This window comes from Bipolaris victoriae, assembly GCF_000527765.1.
Source record: "Bipolaris victoriae FI3 unplaced genomic scaffold scaffold_3, whole genome shotgun sequence".
In the NCBI taxonomy this organism is placed as follows: domain Eukaryota; kingdom Fungi; phylum Ascomycota; class Dothideomycetes; order Pleosporales; family Pleosporaceae; genus Bipolaris; species Bipolaris victoriae.
The window spans coordinates 224,554-246,875 of NW_014575389.1; the positions used below are offsets into that span (position 1 = coordinate 224,554).

At 49.0% G+C, this 22,322-nt stretch overlaps 9 protein-coding genes across 9 annotated transcripts in view; 7 read left to right on the forward strand and 2 right to left on the reverse strand.

The window, feature by feature from the left end:
• Window positions 1-89: 89 nt before the first annotated feature.
• Window positions 90-2,675, reverse strand: COCVIDRAFT_33183 (hypothetical protein; the record flags this gene model as incomplete). The annotated part of the gene is made up of 3 exons (XM_014706462.1): window positions 90-2,446; window positions 2,494-2,526; window positions 2,576-2,675. 3 exons carry the CDS (start codon window positions 2,673-2,675, stop codon window positions 90-92), a joined length of 2,490 nt encoding a protein of 829 aa, XP_014561948.1.
• Window positions 2,676-5,237: 2,562 nt separating this feature from the next.
• Window positions 5,238-6,926, forward strand: COCVIDRAFT_11606 (hypothetical protein; the record flags this gene model as incomplete). Its single annotated transcript, XM_014706347.1, has 2 exons — window positions 5,238-5,389; window positions 5,438-6,926. The coding sequence occupies 2 exons, from the start codon at window positions 5,238-5,240 to the stop codon at window positions 6,924-6,926; spliced, it is 1,641 nt and encodes a 546-aa protein (XP_014561833.1).
• A 264-nt stretch (window positions 6,927-7,190) lies between these two features.
• On the forward strand, window positions 7,191-7,418 carry COCVIDRAFT_85260 (hypothetical protein; the record flags this gene model as incomplete). Its single annotated transcript, XM_014706463.1, has 1 exon — window positions 7,191-7,418. The coding sequence occupies one exon, from the start codon at window positions 7,191-7,193 to the stop codon at window positions 7,416-7,418; it is 228 nt and encodes a 75-aa protein (XP_014561949.1).
• A 31-nt stretch (window positions 7,419-7,449) lies between these two features.
• COCVIDRAFT_85240 (hypothetical protein) lies at window positions 7,450-9,009 on the forward strand (the record flags this gene model as incomplete). The annotated part of the gene is made up of 4 exons (XM_014706464.1): window positions 7,450-7,658; window positions 7,735-7,762; window positions 7,822-8,335; window positions 8,387-9,009. 4 exons carry the CDS (start codon window positions 7,450-7,452, stop codon window positions 9,007-9,009), a joined length of 1,374 nt encoding a protein of 457 aa, XP_014561950.1.
• Window positions 9,010-10,849: 1,840 nt separating this feature from the next.
• On the forward strand, window positions 10,850-15,148 carry COCVIDRAFT_85436 (hypothetical protein; the record flags this gene model as incomplete). Its single annotated transcript, XM_014706465.1, has 4 exons — window positions 10,850-11,068; window positions 11,186-11,283; window positions 11,337-13,385; window positions 13,432-15,148. The coding sequence occupies 4 exons, from the start codon at window positions 10,850-10,852 to the stop codon at window positions 15,146-15,148; spliced, it is 4,083 nt and encodes a 1,360-aa protein (XP_014561951.1).
• A 1,633-nt stretch (window positions 15,149-16,781) lies between these two features.
• COCVIDRAFT_11609 (hypothetical protein) lies at window positions 16,782-17,958 on the forward strand (the record flags this gene model as incomplete). The annotated part of the gene is made up of 3 exons (XM_014706348.1): window positions 16,782-17,237; window positions 17,297-17,643; window positions 17,697-17,958. The coding sequence occupies 3 exons, from the start codon at window positions 16,782-16,784 to the stop codon at window positions 17,956-17,958; spliced, it is 1,065 nt and encodes a 354-aa protein (XP_014561834.1).
• A 1,650-nt stretch (window positions 17,959-19,608) lies between these two features.
• Window positions 19,609-19,848, reverse strand: COCVIDRAFT_85620 (hypothetical protein; the record flags this gene model as incomplete). Its single annotated transcript, XM_014706466.1, has 1 exon — window positions 19,609-19,848. The coding sequence occupies one exon, from the start codon at window positions 19,846-19,848 to the stop codon at window positions 19,609-19,611; it is 240 nt and encodes a 79-aa protein (XP_014561952.1).
• A 458-nt stretch (window positions 19,849-20,306) lies between these two features.
• Window positions 20,307-20,753, forward strand: COCVIDRAFT_85246 (hypothetical protein; the record flags this gene model as incomplete). The annotated part of the gene is made up of 1 exon (XM_014706467.1): window positions 20,307-20,753. One exon carries the CDS (start codon window positions 20,307-20,309, stop codon window positions 20,751-20,753), a length of 447 nt encoding a protein of 148 aa, XP_014561953.1.
• Window positions 20,754-21,942: 1,189 nt separating this feature from the next.
• The window catches only part of COCVIDRAFT_85325 (carbohydrate-binding module family 18 protein), a gene marked incomplete at both ends in the record, with an annotated part of 1,202 nt that continues 822 nt past the window's right edge, over window positions 21,943-22,322 (forward strand). Inside the window, 2 exons of the mRNA XM_014706468.1 lie at window positions 21,943-22,112; window positions 22,164-22,275. Coding sequence (XP_014561954.1) covers window positions 21,943-22,112; window positions 22,164-22,275 — 282 coding nt within the window. The remainder of the gene's footprint in view (window positions 22,113-22,163; window positions 22,276-22,322) is intronic.

The following is a 22,322-nucleotide window of genomic DNA, read 5'->3' on the forward strand; positions in this document are numbered from 1 at the left end:
TGATTCACAGGTGCATACATTCATGTTCAAAATCGTAACCATGGTTCACGTGTGGCGCACTCCACTGGGAGAGCTTCTGAATAAAGCTATTACTCATCTCTAAAAATCCATTTGCCGCCCCTTCTATTGGCCTCAATCCACCGTTCGTGTATTTCCGATCTCTCTTGTTCTTTTGCACGCGCCCGGTCTTCCTCCCGTTCTTGGGTTGTTGGAAAATCCACCCTCCAGAAGCCTGGCGGTGTCCTTCGTCTCTGGTAGGCTTCACGATGCTTCCCTGATTCTTTCGCCATTTTCCTGGTTCGTGCTTGTAGCACTAGCTCCTGTCGTTCCTCGGATGACATTTGTGTCAACTGCGATTTGCTGTAAGCCTCGCCAAGGTAGTCTTCCAATAAAGCCTCCTCTTGTGATGCATTAAGAGGTGCTTGAGCCGCTGCAAAGGTTCGGAAAGTGGAGCCACAACATTGTGGGTTGGTACAGCCAGGGAGACACATGCGATCTCCACGCTTACGAACAGTTTCAGAGAACGCATAGCTGTAGCCCTGATTGTAAGCCGGATTTGGCTTAAAGTCTTGAATACTAAGTTCTGTGACCCGTTTTTCTCGTAGAGGGATTTGTTCTTTGGATGACGAACCACGTTTTTTGCGAGTACTTGAGCGTGTCTCTGGCGGCTTCATTGTCCAGATTGGCCGATCCGGTGTTGGATATTCACGTGAATCCGAACGACGTTTGGATGCTGGCTTGGATGATTTCTTCTCAAGACCGGGGGTATGCGTGGTGCGGGACGAGCTTGATGGGAAAGAAGACTGCTCAGTCTTGACCTTAATTGGGCTTGTCTGTAGGGTCTTTGATGGTGCTTTGGAAGGCGTTTGGAGATCTTTCAAATCTCTAAGCCTCTGGTTCATCCGCGCCCGAGCTGAGTTCGGTGATAGTCGTAGCTCATTATCTAGCAAGGGCGGTGCTTCATTAGACTCCAATAAGTATTCATGCTTCTGTTGATACCGGGACCCCGTGTTCCTTGAGCGTTTGTTCGGTGGCTCCTCAGAAACACTGTTCACTATATTTGGATCGATAGATTTTAGGACATTGGTCTCCACCTGGGTTGGCTCCATGGGCTCACTAAAGGCTCGGGTCTCCGCGCTGGTGACCTCTGAAAGCATAAGAGATTCTGTGGTCAGCCTTATGGGATTATTTGGCACAAGGACCTGGTCTGCTCCATTTTCTGATTTGACCTCTTGTGTTGATGGCGCGCTGTTGCATCTGCGCCGTCGAGGTGTCTCTGTGCTAGTGGTAGGGATTGATAGTCGCCTTCGATTATGACGAGGTGTCTGTAGCAAGTTGGATGCAGGATCATCCAGGTCCATCGTCGCCTCGTGATGAAGTAGCTTGTATGCAGAGACCGGAGGGCTGCTGCCTTGTTCTTCTTTCACACGGTACGGCCTGACCGGTGTGCCATCCGATAACCGGTCTGCGTAAACCTCAAACCTAGAAGTGGTGGGTTCTCCACGTTTGCGTTTCAGTGATCTCTCTGATACAAACTCCGGCATGTCGTCATCTTCACCTTCTACGCCTACTATCTGTTCATGCCGAGTCATTGATTCATTGCGTTCGTCCACTGTTGTCTGACTCGAACTTGGATGACCTTGCTGATGGCTGCCATGATCTGAAGTTATCAATTGGAGTTTTGATAGTTTCGAACCACCGATGCGAGACCGTGGCCTTGGTGTGATGTCTGCATTTTCAGATGGATCTCGTTCGCCCGAAACCGAATCCAATGTCGTCGTCGACTGATGTGCAGTCCCTTCGGCGGCATGGGGGGCCATGGCAGCAGGAGAGGAACGCCCTGAGTCAGTGAGAGCTGGGGACAGCCTGAGTGTAGCCAAAGTCCGCGGACTTGAAGGGATATTGGGTTCATCCCCTGGAGAAACATGGCTTGTAGGTGATCGCAGCCTTGCTTCCTCGACTCGACTTTGCAACTTAGGTTTCCGCTTCCCCGATTGCCGATCCGCATACTCTTGCCATGCGCGCACGCTCTCTTTCATGTCTTTGTTCTTTTGCATAACTGTAGCATTCTTCCTCTGCAGATACTTCACCTGCTGAGTGGCATCGCTATACTTCTTACTCAGTTCGCTGAACTTTTGAACAAGGTCAAGATATTGATCGTCTGTGGTTGTCGTCCCGACATCTTTGGTTGCTTTACTCCCAACTGATGCCGATGAGACAACTTCTGCATTGCGTCTGGCAAGTTGTTGTTTCAATTGCTCATTCTCTTCGACTAGGCGACGGTGCTCTTCCGTTGAAATACTTTGTGCAGTAGTCCCTTTCTCTCCTTGGATAGTAATTTTAGTCTGGGCTTGGTCTCTCAATTGAGCGTTTTCATTAGAAAGACGCGCCGAGTTGGAAATCTCATTGTTCAAATGTTCCAGTAGTGCCTCATGGTTCTTTTCCTCTGCTGGATATCAGTAATGGTTGCGCCGAAAGAGTGGTAATACCCGCTTTCTTTTAATTGGTTTTGATGTCTCTCTTCTCCTGAAGCGCAATTAGATACTGCTGGCGCAACTAGGCGTGTCATACGTACTCTTGTTCCACTCTTTGTCGAGACTCGGCTGGATGACCTCATCGTAGACACGCGACCACAGCGCTTTGTTCTGCTCTACCCAGGCTGTGAAGTCCGCCATCTCTCGCACAAAGAATATTGCATGAATTAGGACCGTGGCCACTCAGGTAAACTCGGATGTACTCTCGCCCGAGCGCGGCTGGCGATGTGCGGTGCAATTAGGCGGCAACGTCCAAAGCGCGCTAATGCCAACGCGTAATCACGAGTGCCTTGGCGCACTGACCACACGCAGTATACGGGTGACGATTCTACCTCAAGAGCTAGAATTTAAAAAATATCAAAACTTTATTCTCATTGTAAAGATATAAAAATAATTTATAATAGTTTTGCCTTTTTTGACGGATATCAAGATGACGAGTCGCGCATCCTCTGGATTCACGGCGACCTGGGTAAGGGCAAGGCGATGATGATGAGGATGGCACTGACAGAGGAGACCGCGTGTCGTGTAGGCACTACACCTGTCTGACCAGAGAGGGCAGTAACGGCCTTCTTCTTCTCCTTCTTCTTCTTCTAGAATATAATGCCGGAGCTAAGCAAGGCTGCGGCGGCCGTGCCAGACTAAGTGGGCATTCACCAGTAGCAATACCCAATCTATCCAGGAACAGCTCCTACATGTAGACTTTAGCCACCATACCAGCTTGAAAAGTCAACTTGTTCCGCATGAGCGGGGCGATTGTGTCATTCATCTAGTTCAAGGTCGCGCTGATAGGAACGTTCTTATGGGTGGCGTTGGTGTACAAGGAGTTACGCTGACAACCATGCAGCAGAGGCTAGCCTGACTTCCGCAGCTCTTTTAGCGCATACTCGAGCACATCGCTACGAATAACGACGACGGGGATAGAGAATTTTACGAAGTGCTTCTCCGTGCGATTGCAATCGCTCAACGGCCGCTTGATTAGGCAGATATAGGCTAGCTAGCTGTTCTACACGAAGCAATCGATCAAGTGGTCTGTTAACGTCTGCCACTACATATGGAGTATGCATGCTGCCACTGGGCCGACCATGCTGAGGCGGGCGGTATAGCCACTGAAGATTGAGGGAAGGTGCATGGGTTTCTAAAGGTGCGTGCTTGCTGGTGCTGTTCGAAGCGCTCAGTTGGCTCGGCCGGATATTGGATGGCATGGGAGCAGTAAGGGGATCTCGCATAAGCTAACCCCACCCGACCTCTACTCTTATATACTTAAAAGCCTATTTGTTACGCTGATATCTTATCTATCACGATTATAATCAAGTCGTCAATCCTATAAATTAAGATCTACAATGTACTATAGGATACGGTAGAAGTTGTGTGCATAAGCACTAGTAAAGAGATTATACAGGTTAGGGTAGAAGAAAGAGCTATACTATATAAATTAGAAGCTATACCATAAATGTATTATCGTGGTGGAGCAACCACGAGGTATGCGGATAGACAGCCCGAAAGGTATTCAGACGTGGATATAATGGAAACTACACCGAGGGAAGAAAAATAACAGCAGATAGGTACACAACCAACTTTCAAGTCTGAAGGCTCTTGAAGCTTCAAGAATACACTTATTTTACGCATCGAGGACCCGCGCAGATAGAGGTGAAAAACGCTCCACGACAATATCTCTCTACATTAAATCATCTCAAGAGGAGCCTGATCTTTGTTTTAACGTCTCTACTGCACAGAACTTTTGCCCTACACCGCAGTAACGAACTCTTACCGTCGGTGTTTTAGCGGATCATTACATGGGAATACGTCCGCTTCTCTCCGTCAGCTGAATATAAAAAGAGTCCATATCCTACATGTAGTTGAACATTTGAATTATAATATACCTACTTTCGGGATAAGAATTATCAGTGTGCTGTTCGTATATAATCATCTTATCTTCTATATTGTATCTAAGCTAACTTCTTCTATAAGTATTTATCGGTCTACCTCTATTCAATTTATTCCATCTGTTCTATTTATCACTAAACTATTTTCTACGCACTTATACACCTTTGTGCCTTCAAGACAACACAAAAAGTATGTTTTACCTGAAACTATGAATACTTATCTTACTTTTTACGTAGTAAAGCTAGCGTTGATATTGGTTCTTCTAACATCAACTGATGCAGCACTTGATTGCTATATCGATTTCAAAGACGTTCAACCTCCAGTCACGTTGGCTTTCTTTATAAATCACGCAATACCTCTGTGTGCGAGTTTCTCTTGTGTTTATGATAGCATCGACAGCAACAACTTTATAACTTGTCGATCCTGCCCTTTGTATATCGCGTCCGTCATCATAACCGGAAGAATTGGTCGATCTAATGTTGATATTAATTGTTTACATAAGTAAAGTAAGAGTTAAAGCAATCAAATTTATTGAACATTTAGTCTTTCTATAATAGTTTCTCTATCTTCCCATATATAATGTGTTTCGTGGATAGGCACAAAGTATATTAGTTTGAAGTAGATGGCGAATTCTTCTTAAGAAGAGACCTTAGGTTCAGGTGAGACTATATATACATTTGTGCACGTGACTAATGCTGTATTGCCCCGAGGAGTCCCCGATAGATTACCGAGATCCAGCCGTACTACGACGCGATAACGGCGGTACAATCACTCCCGAGGCTCGCGCTCGCCTTCGCCGCCGACTCGACATTCTCTATCATGAAGCGTGCGCACGATGGGGATGACGACAACGAGCCTCCAGCCAAGGTGCAACGCCTCTTGCACCCGGATCGGCTGTCTAAATTGAGTGAAGAGCTGCTGGTTCGTGTACTGTCATTTATCCCTGTATCGTCCCTCCTAGTTTGCCAAAGGTTAGTACGCTCTTCTGAGGGATCGATCCCGAACTAACTGTCGCGCAGGGTATCGAAACGGTTCAGCCGCCTGTCTTTGGATTCTGAGCTTTGGAAGGCAGCCTACTACCGCACATTCGTTCTCCCACGGGCATCTCGCATACCTGGCATTAAAGACTCTGCCAATCCTAATCGATTACACTATTCCTCTCGGCTGTCAAAATGGCTGGAAGATGGCTATCTTGTCAAGGACGGGAAAGAAACAAATTGGAAACAACAGTATCGTTTACGGCATAACTGGACAAAAGGTAAATGCGCCGTCAGTGAGATTGTCGTTGCCGAACGACCGCCAGATCCGCCTCTTCTAGTAATGATGTCGAACAGCATCGTCTATGCCGCAGATTCATTATCAGGTCTTCGGGCTTGGAGCTCGAAGGACGATCGCGAGCTACTGGCATCCACGGAACTCCATGTGGAAGCATATGCACCTCAACTACCCATATCTATGGCTATAGACGCCTCTGGGAAAGAGGCTAACGAAGAGAGGGTAGCTATGGGCTTCGAGGATGGTTCATTCTCGATATACGCACTAAAGAAAGATCGCAAGAGGTTCCAGACCCTCTTTACTCATCCGCCGTCCACTAACGGGATGTTATCGGCACTGGCGTACTCATCACCTTACCTTCTTACCATGACCGAAGATCATATCCTTTCCCTTTATGCTTTCGAAGGGACACCAAATACGCATGGCGCATTGGAGGCTCCTAAACTTCTGTATTCTCTCCGGTCACACACTGCATGGCCACCGGTCTCTCTTTCGTTGAGGATGAATGCGACAAGCATGACTGCAGCCATTGCATACTCTCTTCCAACCTACCTGTCTGGCTGGACTGTCGGTGTACAAGAACTGATACTTTCTCATAAGGGTGAGCTTCTGGAATCAAGGTTGACTACTGCAGCGGATGAGCATTCATTTACCCTATCTGCGTATCGTTCTCCAACTTCCTGTCCAGTACACTCCTCCTCAGATAGTGCAAGGGATGCATCTATCCCTAATGGACCTAGCAGATCAAAGCCAACCTCGATGTCGTACTCGCATCCCTACCTCCTTGTGGCGCACCCGGATAATACTTTATCGTTGTACTTGGTTCGATCAACATCTTCGGCGCTCTCGATCAGTTCTGGAAACCGGCTTTGGGGCCACACATCTTCAATTTCCGGCGCCCACGTCGGAATGCGCGGTAAGGCCGTGTCAGTTAGCAGAATTGGAGACGAACTCCGCGTCTGGGATTTGGAAGGCGGGATGAATTCTTCTGCAAACCGCAAACGCTCAAGGAACGGAGAGTTGAGTGTGCGTATACAGCCGTGGAAAGTTGGTGAAGCAGACAGTCAAGATGATGCTTCCGGAGGGGAGAGTGGGCTACGCTTTGCACTTGACCAGGGCTTTGATGACTCATCGGTCAGTCGAGGATGGGTTGGATTTGATGAACAAAACGTTGTCGTGTTACGAGAGAAGAGTGAAGGTAGTCAAGCACTTGTGGTTTACGATTTTACATAGGATTTCACAGAGTTGCGGCCGGACCGGACGGCATGATACCCCAGTTAGCGTCATATACTTTATTATGAGTTGAATCGTATTCCCATGCAACTCTGTCTATAGAATCTCATCTCTTGCTTCTCCTTTGCTAAATAATATTCGGCCATCGACCATCATTGACTGCTCTCCGCATAGCGAGCATATGTGTTGCATGGAAATACATACAGCCAAGAAGTTTTCAAGTACTTTAGACACAGATGTGACGGATGAGAAGTTCTTCTGTATATGCAGGCAGCAACTGTGACCCCGGGAGGGCGTTTGCTTATTGTATATGTTCGGCGCCCGAAGGGGGTGCGTCATGCCCACGAGGGCGCTAGTGCCCACGCTAATTTCGCTGTTACGTTGAGGGCGGGCGACCATGTGCCCAAACCATCCACTTCAAACTCACACGACATACAAGCTCGAATTCATCTTCAAATTCAAATACGCGACTCACGTGTAGAAGTTACTTAAATCATCGGAATCTGCATAATTGAACACTGCAATGGCCTCGGAGGTAGTTAATAAGCTACAGAACCTGGTAACAGGGGAGTCCAAGAGTGCTCGCAAGAAGAAGGGCAAGCAGGAAGGAGCTACTGCAGTGCCAGCTGCACCCGAAAAGACAGCGTCTGAAGCCGGCGCAGGTGGCTCCGAGGCTGCAGGCAAAGCCAATGGCGCAGACAGCGACAACTCGTACCTCCGCGAGGTCCAGAAGTAAGTTGCAACTCTCCACATCACAGCCAGACTCCCCATTCGCAAAGAAGCCGCCTGCTAACAACCGGGCGCATAGAAACATTCGCAACATCAACAAGAAGCTGGTAAGATTAGCATGCCCCTTTACCCCTCACACTAGCCCTTGCTGACGTCGCATGTGTAGAGCGCAACTCAAAAGGTCGACTCAATAATCGCAGCCAACCCTGGCGTCTCTCTCGATGAGCTCCTCGCCTCTCGCAAAATCAACGCCGACCAAAAGGCCCAGGCTGAGAGGAAACCAGGTCTCCAAGCTCAGCTCGCACAGTATGAGGAGCAATACACCAACTATAAGAAGTACGGTGATGAGCTCGAGGCCAAGTTCGCCAAGGAGAAAGAGCTTCTCTCCAAGACACACTCTAGCGAACTCGAGACATTGAGGGAGACTATCAAGGCCGAGGCCAAGTTGGAGCAACAGAGGATTGTCAAGGAGAAGCTCCTGACCCTGTCCCGCTTCTTGAGAGCTGCTGCCGCACGTCGCCAATTAGAGGACGACGATTCGGATCTCACAAAGGCCTTTGAGGGCGCTCTTCTCCAGGTCTACGGAGGAGATGCTGCTGCTGTCATGGCAGCTGAGAAGCTGATTGACGGTGCGAGCGACGGCGTCCCATCAACTGAGGGCGTTGTGCTGGGCATCACTTGTAGGTTATGGAGAATCATGTGCGAGAGCAATATCAGCTGACTGTGTATAGATTCTCAGGTGAAGCAAGCTGCGCTTGAGGAAGCTCCCTTCGCTGCGGAAGAAGCTTGGGTAGACGATGTTGCGCAACACCAGGCTGCCCCTCCTGAGGCCGTGTCCGACCCAACCATCGCCAACGCTGGACTTACCGAGATTGAGGCTGGCGCAAAGCCTGTTACTGAAGCTGCAACAGAGCCTTCAGAGGTACCAGCAGCAGCCAACGTTGGAACAGACTCGGCGAACGCTGCAGCTCAGGCTCAATGGGACAAGCAGCAGACTGGAAGCGACGACCCTCTGACCGAATCTTTCGAGATAGTCCCGCGAGACCCCGCCGAAACCGAGACACCACACGCTGCTGCTGCCCCTAACAGCACCCAGAGCTGGGCTGACGACACTCCCGAGCAAGGCTCGGCGCCCGCAGGCCCTGCGGCTGCTAACGACGGCTTTTCTGAAGTCCATCACAGCCGTGGCGGCCGGGGACGAGGAGGTCACGGTGGCGGTGATCGCGGCGGATACAGGGGTAGGGGCCGAGGCGGACCCCGCGGTGAATTCCGTGGTGGCCGTGGCCGTGGCCGTGGAGAGTTCAGGGGAGGACGTGGCGGTTTCCGTGGCGGTCCCCGAGGTGAATCATCGTAAAGCAGGAAGTATAGCATTCCTGTGAAAAGGCTCGTACACGCAGAAAACAAAAGTTGCTTGCACGAAGGGTTTGGGTGCTCTTGCATGAGTGTCTGGGCAGAATGAGTTATGAAGAGCTGATAGGCGTAATGTACGGCCTAGTGGATTTGGTAGCATAGCATCGGTGCATAGGATCTCTATTTCTTCGGGTATGGGACACTGTACTATATTCTGGGGGATGATCTGGCGCTCAAAAAACATGGCTTGTACGATTGTCTTAATTTCGGTTCACTTGTGTGTGTGTGTGAAAGAGAGGTGGTTTGTGTCTATTGTGAGAGGTTTATGGATTTGAGGGAAAGAGGAGTTTGTGACTTGGCATGGAAGCATGGGCAAACGATGACGATGACGGCTCGGCTTGCCCCTGGCAGTAGCGGCGTGTCGATCCGGGGAAGATGCATGGGGGATGTGCTGGCTGCTCAACGACTCCGATTGGCGAATGCGAGTACGACGAGTCGGTGTGGAGTTGGCAGCACGCACCCTGCCATGACTAAATACTGTTGTCCTTGTCACGCCCCACGTGGAGGAGACCAAGGTAGAGTCAGTGCAGCCTATCCAAGTGACCATACACTTCGCTTTTGCTTTGGGTTTTCTTCCTCAAAAGGCCCTGTAACGAAGCGGTCCATTGGTGGTGAGCTCGACCCAAGTGCTAAACAAAACCAGCACTGCGTCACTGGAGGCTGCAACAGCTCGTGAAGGTCCCAAAATATAGCTGAGCTCGATTTTATCTCTTACTTCTATCTAATAGGATGCAAAATCACTACCTCAAGTTGTCCATGCTCTGGTGTGATGAGTTTATCCCGGTCATCGTGGTGCCGCTGGGCAGTCCACCAACACTGACTTACGGTTCATGCGACTATTGAAGCATGTACATATACGAATAGGGAAAAAAGCACACACCTCTCGCAAAGGCCTTTTGGCGAGGACGAGCGTGTTCCGCATACTGGCGGGGTGTAGCCTGGCAGTGCCGTGACGGGCGAACTAGTGGGTTTTGCAACCGTTGAGATGGGCGCCAGTCAGAAAAGCTTAACCCCTAAATCCAGGTACACTGTTTCAAGCTTAGTATGCGTGCAAGACGAAGAGTTTGACTATGAAGCCAACTGCTGCAATGCGCATCATGCATAACTGACGCTTGAACAATGTGGTGGAGTTAATCGTCGCACTGCCTGCATGTAACCGCGGATGTCTGGAGGGGGAACCCTGGCAGACTCAGACTGGTTGCTGGCAAGGCTACAATCTTATCAGATTAGATTTCACAGATGTGACCTTGGATGACGTGCATGCCGCTTGGGAGTCGCACATGATCTACATCTCGCGCGTTACTCCGCTCAGGAACCTCTCTATACCCAGCAGGTAAGAGACAGCCCCTTCCTCACTTTCTTCAGCTCTGTAACGCATAGAGAAATTGATAGCGGCTGCATCCCACGCCTTCGCCTGGATGGTAAAGGTGGCTCGATCATCAGTCGACAAGCCGGGGTCTATGCACGCTAATCACTAGCTGGGTACGCGCACAGACCGCGAGCCTGCAACCTCCTCATTCTTGCACACCTAGCCTCCTGGTGTTCTCAGCCGTCTACCTGCCCCGACAACTTGCGATTTCGCCATCTGACAACACCAGAGGCCCGGGATACCTCGTGCGCTACCGGCAAAATTGTTGCGGAGCTAATAGATTCACGCGCGCCCTCCGTGGCGGAAAAGCGACCCATGTTGACCACATCGTCTCCGAAACCCTAATCATCAGTCGCCAACGACCTCCTCCCTCCTCTGCACAACAAACCTCTCTTGTGCGACGATCGCCTTTACCATGGAGGCGCCGCAAGACGTCATGCCTTCGGTCGAGGCACCACCTGTCCCTCAGGATGACGCCACCAACAAACCCGCTCTAACGCCGCCCACGAGCGAAGACAATGATAAGCATTTTGAGGATATGTCGTCGGAACTTTCAGACATTGATAGCGACGACGGCGAAGACATCGAGCCCGACCACTACTTTGAAGGGGGAAAGATACCCGTGTTCAAGCCGGTACGTCGCAAAGGTGCACATGAGCTGCTCCAGAAAGCAATGGCGACGCGCGCAATGTCACTACAGATGTGACGCACGCGAAGGTAGTTTCCATGGTACTGACTTTACCCTTTACAGACAATGGACCAGTTTCGCAACTTTAAGCGCTTCATCGATAAGGTTGACAAGTACGGTATGAAGTCCGGTATAATCAAGGTCATTCCGCCGACAGAATGGTATGTTAACGCGACTGTTACCAATCATTGTTTTGTAACTAATAGCATGGTAGGCGCGAATCCCTCCCTGACCTTACCGAAGCTGTCAAGAGCATCAAAGTCAAGAATCCAATTACGCAAGAGTTCAATGGGCAGCATGGCATATACACACAAGCGAATATTGAGAAGCAGCGATCATACAACCTACCAGAGTGGAGGGCAGTGACGGATGAGCCGCATCATCAGCCACCGGCCAAGCGAGGTGAGCGGCGCAAAGCTGCCCCAGAGGTTCCCACTCGAACCCGCTCCACAAGGGCCCAACCCGCACCCTCAAAAAACGATGATGCCTCGCCAACACCCAGGCGTGGACCTGGCCGCCCTACCCGGAGGCGTCAGGTGAAGAAGGAGCCGGTTGATGACGATGACGACGACGAAGAGTCCATGGACGTTCCCCCTACACCAACGTCGCCTGGAAAAGAGGAGAAGAGGTCTTCAAGAAGAGTCAAGAAGGAACCCCGGGCCGCGACACCCACCAGAGCACGTGGTCGACAGCCCAAAGCGGCCGATGAGAAGAAGTCTGTTTCGTCTCGACGACTGAACAATCGGGGTGCTATGGCCGACCATGTTGACGAGGCTGCTTTTGAAAACTTCGACTACCGCCTGCCCGGCCTCGAGGAGTACACCGTCGAACGTTGCAAGGAGCTCGAGGATAACTACTGGAAGACTATCAACTACGGCCAACCAATGTACGGCGCAGATATGCCAGGTTCTCTTTTCGATGATAGCACAACGTCCTGGAATGTAGCAAAGCTGCCTAACCTTCTCGACGTGCTCGGAACTAAAGTCCCTGGTGTCAACACCGCCTACCTGTATCTGGGCATGTGGAAGGCGACCTTTGCCTGGCATTTGGAGGATGTAGATCTCTACAGTATCAACTACATTCACTTTGGTGCCCCCAAGCAGTGGTACAGCATATCCCAAGAGGATGCCCGTCGCTTTGAAGCTGCAATGCAGACTATATGGCCGAATGATGCGAAGCATTGCTCGCAATTTCTTCGTCACAAGACTTACTTGATCTCTCCCCAGCGCTTAGAGCGAGACTTTAATATCAAAGTCAACCGACTGGTTCACTACGAAGGCGAATTTGTCATCACCTACCCTTATGGCTACCATTCCGGCTACAACATTGGCTACAACTGCGCAGAGTCGGTCAACTTTGCAAACGAGTCGTGGCTAAGCTACGGCAGGATTGCGAAGAAATGCATGTGCGAGTCTGACAGTGTTTGGGTTGATGTCAATGAGATTGAGCGCAAGCTGAGAGGCGAACCAACGCCAGAGTACTACGAAGAGACGGATGATGAAGAGGATGAGGACGATGGGGCTGATCGTCTGCCCAGTCCTCCTGTCAGCGTTGCTGGAAAGACCAAAGCCAAAGCTAGCCGCAAGTCTACGGGCAACAAAAGGAAGCGAGGAAAGGAGGATTCAAAGGAATCGTCACGGCCGAAGAAACTTAAACGCATCCGCATTCGCATCCGAATCCCTGGTCGTGGCATGCCTTGTATCCTCTGTCCCAACGATGTCGAGTATGATGACCTGCTGCAAACCGACAATGGTATGAAGGCTCATCGCATCTGTGCCGACTACACGCCCGAAACGTACATTGTCAAAAAGAACGACATTGAAACAGTGTGCAATGTGGCCAACATTGGCAAGGATCGTCTCGAACTCAAGTGCAACTACTGTCGGTCGAAGCGCGGTGCTGTCTTCCAGTGCTCCCAGAAGAAGTGCACCAGAGCTTTCCACGCCACTTGTGCTGTAGCAGCTGGAGTACAGGTAGACCTTGGACCGATGCCTACATTTGACGAAGAGGGTACAGAGTACTTTTACGATGGCTACGACTTCCGATGCCGCTTCCATCGACCGAAGAAGAGGAACAACAAGACGGTCGACGTTGAAGCACTTGAGAAGGACAAGTATGTCATGTCATACGGCAAGACCCTCAAACCCAAGGATGTTATCCAATTCCAGTATGTGGGTGGTGAAATGTACCAAATCTATGGTGCACAGGTTGTAGAGAATAGGCCTGGTGAGCAGGCTGTTTTGGTAGACGTGCTGCCTGACGGGTATGTAAAGTGGATTCCGATTACACTATTGTGCTAACCTGTACAGTGATCGTGTCGAGGTTGAGTGGAAGTATATCTTGAAGCTTCATCCAGATGAATCTCAGAGGTTGAAGCCATCTGCGAACGCTAAGCCACTACCAGAGCATCTAAAGGAAAGCGATGCGTCACTCGACATCACCAATCGTACAGATGGGGTGCCTGAGATGGGCGATCCTTTCCATGACCCTAACTCTGAACAGAAATGGGCTGAATGGTACACTGCTCCTGAGGTTACGCAGAAGTTGGCCAAGGTCGACCTCAGCAAGGAAGACCAATTGTGGTACTATCTTGGAAAGTTGTCAACTGAGGCCAGGCCACAGTACACTGAGAACCCTGCGAAGCCGAGGAACAACCCAAAGAGCAACTTCCTCGATACTGTCAAACCTCCACCTCCTCCAGTACCAGCATTCCATCGTGCTTCTTACCCGGCTTCCTATCCGCTCAAACCAGCACCTATCGCTGTACCCTCTGCGCAGCAATATATGCAGAACGGGCGGCCGTACAGTTACAAGCCAAAAGACCCGGTCGTGGCACCTTTCAGATCACCAGTATACAATCCGGACACTCGCAAGAACCCCAATTCGCCCGTTGCACATCAACCAAACGTGAGTTATGATCATCGCATGCCACACGGGCAGTACGGCCAACAGTCAAACCAGGGCTATCTCTCTCATCGACCGCTGCATCCCTCTCAGCAGCAACTGCAATATCACCCATATGTTCCTCCACAAAGCTACTCAACTGCTTCTTGGAAGGCACAACCAGCAACATCTGGGCCGATGCTCAGCGGTGTTGAAAAGTATGCGCAAGCGCCGCCACATGCTAATGCCTTGCCACCATACCCATATGCTCAGAACATTCGTCAATCGCCGTACTCACATGGTCAAGTACCAAGTGCAGCGCAGGCTTATGGTCCACCCGGCCGTCAGCCTCAAGGGCCATCGAACGGTCGCTCATCGATCTCAAGCATGCCGAGCAACCCTTCTGGGCCTCCCAAACCTCCAATGTACGCCGTCACACCCTCCTCTAACATCATTTACGCTGCCCAATCCCCCACTGAATACTTGTCCTATGTTATGAATTACCCTTACCTCAGAAACTGTTATCTACGGAGGACAAAAACTTACATATCACCCTATAGTCTGGATCATGGGATCGCCCCTGAGTGGATGCCAAAGCCTCCGATGTCAAGGACGAGTGGTACGCCTACTACAATTGCACCGAAACCCGCGGCATCAACTGGGTCTACACCTTCCCAAGGTTACTACGGAGCACCGCCTACCGGCCCATCTGTACCAAAGCCATCGGCACAGTTTCAATCGTCTGATGCTTTCCAGCGCGAAATGGCGCGGACAACGCAGACGACAGAAGCGCCAAAGTGGGAGCAAATGCTTAAACAACTAGCTACAACAACGGGCCCACCAAGTGAGCCTTCAGTGACTGCCCCTTCATCACAAGAGCCGCAGTCGCGCTATCCACCTTCAGGTCCTCGCTCAAGCCTTTCTCAAAATTTGCCTACGAGCAAAGAAGAATCCGAAAGTAAAAAGCCGTCTCCGGCACCACAAGAGCCGCTGCGACCGACGCCCAGCCCCATCAGCGATGATGGGAAGGGTGACGGCAAGGCTGATACTGCAGCTGCACCCGATCAAGAGAAGCCTGCACCAGAGCCATCACAGCCAGACTCAAAGGTCCACGGTGCAGAAACATGGCGCTATTCATCGTGAGGAGGATATTTCCCCACACCCTCTCGGTACGAGGGTCATCTCATGACAGGCTCGATACAGAGTATTGTAATGATGTGTATGATTATTTGGGTAAGTCAATGTCGGCGTTTATCTGTTCGCGAAACCTTGCTCTTTTCTTTTCTACTGTCATGCATGTATCCAATCGGTACTTTTTTTATTATGGATGAAAGCGGTATGCGAGAGGGTTTTCTTTTCCTACATATGAAAGTGCGTGAGTGGAAATGCCATTCGTGAGGTGCAGCTCGTGCCTAAGGAATCATAAATAGAAACAATGTGACAGGAGATTTTGCATTGTACCAACTCAAGCGCAACACGGTGAACTGCAAAATGTGGAAACCCCAAGTCATAAGGTGCATTACGTAACATCCGCTCCAAAATTCCTCCGCCCCCTCGCTATCCTCCTAGCCTCGCACTTGATCTCAACCCAATCTTTCGCAAAGCGGGGGTCTTCCCTCTTCCCCACTAACCCCTCTTCCCCGCCCATCATTCAACATTCTTACAAATATGATCCCTAAAATTTTGCCACGTTCCATCGAGTACCTTCTCCGGTATGGTGTGTAAGTTCTACCTCGAATTCCTTTGTATTGCAAACAAAGAGACTAATAAGATTTCAGATCGGCTAGCATCCGTCGCTTTCATCGCTTAGGTGAAGAGCGCCCGACGAGAGCCGGGTTCGACTCCCGGTACCGGAATAGCATTTTTTTGTTCTTTTTTGTTTTTTGTTATCTGGGAGGAATAAGAAGGGTGGGTAGGTATGGTGCAGGAGGAGGGTGTGTGGGGTAGGTTTTAGAGGGAGATGTTGTAGCGCTGTTGTGCAATAGTTCTTTTCTGGTGTAGTGTTGTTTATTCGACCAAGATACCAAGATATGGAACGATACCAGCTACATTTCTATAAGCTATATATAGATATCTATTATGGGTAAACGTACTTGATGCTCTACGCTTCTGTACTTGCTTCGCGGAGCACCCTTAGGCCCACGTCTTTGCTAGTGACTGGTCGAACCTAGCCCCGCGTTAGACCTACATTTGCGATAGTGAGAGAGCAGCATCTGCTAAAGGCTGAGATGCAAGGCTGAGACAAGGTTGGGCGTCACGAGTGTCCGCTGTCGTAGGTAGCCCTGCGCCGCACTGCCGTCACCTGCATCGAGCATTCTGGCTTGCCCCAAAGTAAGCAGCAGGGAGCCGTTGTCGCAGGCTCGGTTTCTATCACGCCTTGGTCACACAAAAGCGCATTCTGTGAACTATGCCGCCTTGTCATTTTCTCTACGACTATCTTTTCTTCCATCCCAATCATTAGTAACACTAGCAGCCATCAGCTCGATTAATGCTGTCTTACTTGCTGTGTTTCTTTGGACGCTGAATGCCAATCAGTTAAATTCATTCTTTTCTATTCTTAGACTAGCTAATAGGAGGATTGTGAAAGCACTCCATAGGGCGGCTAGGCGTTTGCAGAACTAATGCGTTGTTTGGCGGAAAGAGCGCAAAAGTAGCCTAGCGTGGCGTGGATAAATATATATTAAGAGCCTTCCTTCGCTGCCTAGTCACAATCGCAAGCCTACTGTTCTGCTCTTGCCCTCTACTACAGTTCTTTTGCTGCTTCATACACCATCACATGTCGTCTTCACGTACTATAGACGATGTGGAACGACAAGCCGCCCAGGAAAGCCCACAAGAGACATCGTCCGTTTCAGATCAAAAAAGATCAAGAATGACACCCTTCTTCGGGCTTGGTTCCGATATACCTTCTAGAAGCAGTGGGTGTCTTTTAGATCGAACAGCACAATACTGCTTTCTTTGTCTTCAGGGGAAGAAACTTGGACAGTACGCAGTTCGAGTACCCTGCTTCCGTCCTACAAAGGAACGCCGAGTCATACGCCGCCGGCGAGTGACTAAGGGCGAAGGTGCGCAATCAGAGAAGGTGACCTATGAGAAACTTGACCCAAAAGAAAACGCCTGTGAAAATGACGCTGCGATCTACCAAAGATTGAATGACGTTTGTTTCCAATATCAGGGTAAATGGAAAAGATGGATTCCGTTCTATGGTGTCGTTGATGTATATGAAGTTGAGGTAAGAAAATGAAACGATTTCAGTCATGACTAGTTATATGACTTACAAAGATATTATAGTTTTGGTTGCTCGGAGATCCGGAAGGAGCTGGGCCGATCCCTGTCCACATATACCCGGTCAATGTTGAGGAGATTCGCAAAAGGACAGACCGAATAATTGCATTAGAACCTGATCACAACTTTGACGATCATTGTGACGACCAAGGTGGGCATAGCGAAGATTGCGAGAATATGATGGACGCACTCAACAAGCCCTGTATCAAAGATCAAATTCGGATGGCCAAGCAACGAATGAAGAAACTTGATAGTCTCTATCTCCTAAAAGATTGTGCGCGTAAGCCACAGAAAGCTATTGGGCTACGGACTTTGGAAGGCATGGTGCAAGAGAGTTGCATCTATAATATCAAGTAAGCACATCAACTCTCTGTTACGAACATTGCTGATACCGTATGTGAATTAGACAGATTACAGTTCCTGGACGCCAACAATATTATCACCAAACTGATAAGCTACGTGGTATAGAATTCGTTATGGGATGGCAAATCGATCGTATCATTTATGAAATGCCAGTTAAGATAGCTTGGATCTGGTTTAGCCTCACCATAACGTGGCTTTGTGTTATTGTTTGGGGTGGCTTAGCTGGGGACTGGTCTACTGCAATGGCGTTTGGACAGCTTCTTGTTGCCTTCATATCCCTGATATTCTTGTGTGCTAAGGATTAAAAGCATATCGGTGCGTCGATGTCTCTCTTTATGCCAATGACAGATTTTCAACAAGGATACAGCTGTATTTCACACGTTATGATGAACCTGCCCAAGTGCAGGAAAGGATATTGATACAACAAAACTCATAACAAGAGGATTTCAATAAGACACATGGATTTTCGATGCTTCCGCTACCAGCCAAAGCGAGGCGGCCTCGCAGCGCCTGTCCCAAATTTCTGAATTGCACAGTAAACCGAATCTATTTTTGAAAACTATCGAGAGAGAAAGAAATCTATAGCTAAATGCATTTAGTTTGTAGCATAATATGCCTTTACTATTAAGATATTATACTGATACTCTAAACTAAGAAAACATATAGTTGCTATAGTAATGTTCGATGCGGAGGAGGAGAGGCTATAGACGCTGCGCATGATATTATGTATAATATAATGAAAACGATTTTAATATCTATATCACATACTATAAGGTAGAAGAAGAGAGTTTTAAGAATAGTGCTACGCTAAGTGTAGTTTGATAAGCACGAGGAGAAAGAAGATAGAAGGTTGGATAGAAAATCCATCACGGTGAGGCCGGTTTCTTGGTTATGCGGAATGTACGTTACTCATCCTTGTTTAGTTTTTTTTCTACTTTGTCTCTCGTGCGGAAGGGTTCCGTGCTGCGAACAGGACGGTACCAAGAGCGTGGCAAGGCTGAGAACCTACCTGATTCGGATAGTAGCACGGAGTGTGTGTACCTCGGCGTATTTCATTCTTGGCCCTCGTGGTTGCGCAATTTGAGGAGATGTGGGGCCATAGGGCCATGGTACAGTACGTGTGTATGTAACTAGCTAATGAGATAGTCTGTTGCTTCTTACATCGGCCCTTGATATTGGGCTCGGGAGGATTGTGGTAGGCAGGGCTTTGCTAGCTCGGGTTCAATTAATTTACATAGTCCCTATCCGTACTACTGCATGAACCCTGTGGTCCTGAGTTCTAGGCGTCATCCTTTCTTGGGTAGGCTGAGTGGTATAGATTTGTTTGTCTGAGACACAGACATACTATTTTGTTTGCTTTCGATTAGGCTCGGAGAAATAGCTTACTGGCTGGGTTGGCGATTCGAGTTGGCGTATCTTGAAGTCTGGGGTATCGGTCTTGGCGGTCGTGGCACCTTCTTCATACTGATTCGCTCTTGTAGCCAGAACATGGATTTAACCTAGGGATGACTCAGGGCCTAATATCTAGGCGGTACTAAGGAGTTGGTTGTATTTAGGCGATTAAGTGGTACTTGCTGTGGTTGTTTGATAGCGGCAGTGCAGATTCTAGTGCTGACAAAGGCAGATTCGCTTTGCGGCCGTTCTTGATGCTACTTTTGAGTAGATCTAGTGGCTATGCATACTGGACTCTATTTTTGCCTGAGTTTAGACGGATAGACCGATGGTTCTCGGTGTGGCTGCTCCAGGTATGCTGGTCAGACGGACCGGTTAGCGTTTCCTAGTGGTAGGGATGCAGATTCTTCGGAGGAGTATATGCATTCAATATAGAATACATTTTGAGTTTGAAAATGAATCCATAGTGACCTTTTACTTGGATGCGCCAGTTAATGGTCTTATTTCCCGACCGAGTGTTTAGTCAAGGTCGCTGAAACACTTTGGTCACGCGCCCTCATGTGCTAGCACACGTCTGAACTCAAATTATACTGACCGAAGCACCTATCTACCTCTAAAATATGACTCCGAATTGATGTGAGTGCCGATTTCCAAGTTTCCAAGAATTCTTGGTAACTACTGAGCTCGATGCGAGCGGCCTTATAAGTATCTGTTCGAAAAGGAGAAGCGAGTGTTTTGCTTTTTATTACCAGGGTCTTAGTGAGAACTTGGTATAATTTGGTAGCTACCGAGAGGCACAACATGTGCGGGCCGAACCGAATGTTATATGACATCGGCCAAACTATACCGACTCAGCCTCGCGCCATACACCGGATACGACGCCGTCTGCATGGAATCGTTCCACGTGAGAACACATGACCAGAGCAGATCTTGGCTTGTGCTTCTCAGAGTTCTCGAACAACACAGATTAGCAAAAGTGGTATAGTGTCATTAGTAACGAGGTGCCGATAGACCATTCTACTCTTGGCTCGAGAACAGTGCACCGATGGCAGTGAGAAAGCTCGATTGTGTCCCATTTGAACGAAAGATATATCGGCCCGTGAAGTGTAGTAGAAATAGCTCTGTTTGATACAGAGGAATATAAAAACAGTCAAAAGGGCCTACGAACCTATATCAAGCAGTTTTCGCAATACCATACACACTCCTTTCTATCCCAAGACACTTGACATACCAAATTCTATCTTGTCCTACATCTTTCATCATGTTCACCAAGCCTCTCGCCATGATCATTCCACTACTCTACAGTAGTGCAACCAGCGCCCTTCCTTCGCCACTGGTCAAACCTGTCGAAGCGCGCCTACTTGGTTTGGGAACGCTCTTTGGCCCCTTTACTCTGCCGCAAGTCCCATTGTCCAATGTAGCTCTCACGCTTGTCAACGCTCAAGACGAAGTCTTCGACATCTCTTCTATCAGTATTTTTGGCGACATCAATGACGGCAATAATTGTACAGAATTACCAGATGCCCCTGCGACTGCTGCGAACCATCAGGGTCAAACAGTTGTGTTTGGGCCTGTCAATACGTCTGGAATGGCCTCTATCACGAATATCTCTCTCACATTGATCAACTTTCAGGATGAAGTTGTCGACATCAGCTCTATCTCTGTATTTGGAGATATCAATGACGGCAGTTGCCCGGCACAGGCGTGAAAGATTGAGTTTTGACAGGTCTGGTTTGGCTTTCCGCGCAACGTTGTATATAACTTGGGGATTGAGTAATGTCGGATGGTAGATGGTCGGAGATTCTTTGTTCACATTGAGTTCGGCTGGAAGAAATGGTCGCCTTTAGATTATCCTTCCAATGTATATATGTTTTCTCTGCACCATTCATCCTTTACATAATCACCCACTTCATGCAAATGCTCAGAAGATGTTCAATAAGTTGTACCGGCCACTTTGGCACCGAATTCCATAACCTCTAAGTAATCGCTTCTGGAAGTTCTTTCGACCGTCCGAGATCTGGTAGAATGTATCCTTCGGATCTTGCTTCCCTCTGAGCAGGGCTACATCGAGTGTAGCATGGCCAGTCAACAAGCCAATTGGGAAGCTCCCGGGTAATGATACCAACGTAACAGGGCACATACGGCACAATCGGATCGCCTTCTGGTAACTTCAACTTTGAATACATTGCAAACAGGCTCAGGACCATTGCCGAATTCACAATTGCAACTCTAGTTTGTTATCACATTCTCTCTGCTAACCGATCCATTCATACTAGTCTCTTATCAGGCCAGCGTATCACGAGCGCCCAATTCACCGTCGGCATCTCCGTAGGAAATCTTGGGCGTTCGCACTTACATAGCCCTGAGCGTGCGTCTAACTTGTGAAGGTAAGCGGATTGCAAAAAAAGAATCAATACCAGCTTCAAGGGACAAGGCGACCCAACTTGGCGCGTATAGGGGTACAATACTAGGTTCGCTTAAGGCTTAACGCCGCGAACAGCCGAATCTTCGGACTAGCGATTTGCGCCTCTTCCATTTCCACATTTCTTAGATCGCGCCGCTTTCGCTCTAGCTCGACAAAACATAGATTTCGAGACTGAAGCTACTAACGGTGGCTAGCTATTCGTCGCCTGATGTCGTTGGAAATCCAAGCCTAGCGCGCGCGATATTGGGCCAGAAGCTGCACACGGTCGATTGTTGTCTTTGAGCTGAGTCAGAGGTAAGCCTCCGTGTATGTTTGCTCGTGATGGGTTTCTATGATAAAAAGAGGATCACCCTCTGTTCAACATGCTCGTTACTGTTCACAAGTCCTTGTTGTAACAGGCCCCACATTCTCTTAAGTTCCGTGTCTTTATACGTACATCCACTGTCATTACCATCTATAATAACCGGTTAAAATGCCGAGCATCAACACTTTGCTGTTGGCGGCCTTCGCCACTGTACAGGCCGTCCAGGGAGCCACGTACCCTGCATCAGGATCTTCCACGTATCCGAAAATCTCGGAAGATGGCCGTTGCGCAACCAACGGTGCTACTTGCCTAGGTTCCAAGTTCGGAGACTGCTGCGAGTAAGTTCTGGAATAACAAATGAAAAGCGTGTAGAGCTAACATGAAGCTAGCCAACGTGGTTACTGCGGTGGCAATCGCAACTACTGCGGCAGAGGATGCAACCCAGTGTATGGAAAATGCTCTGGTGAAAAGCCACCTTGCACTACTTCGTCATCTGTTGTAGTATATTCGCATCAGCCTACTCCTGAGCCTTCGCCTGAACCGACTCC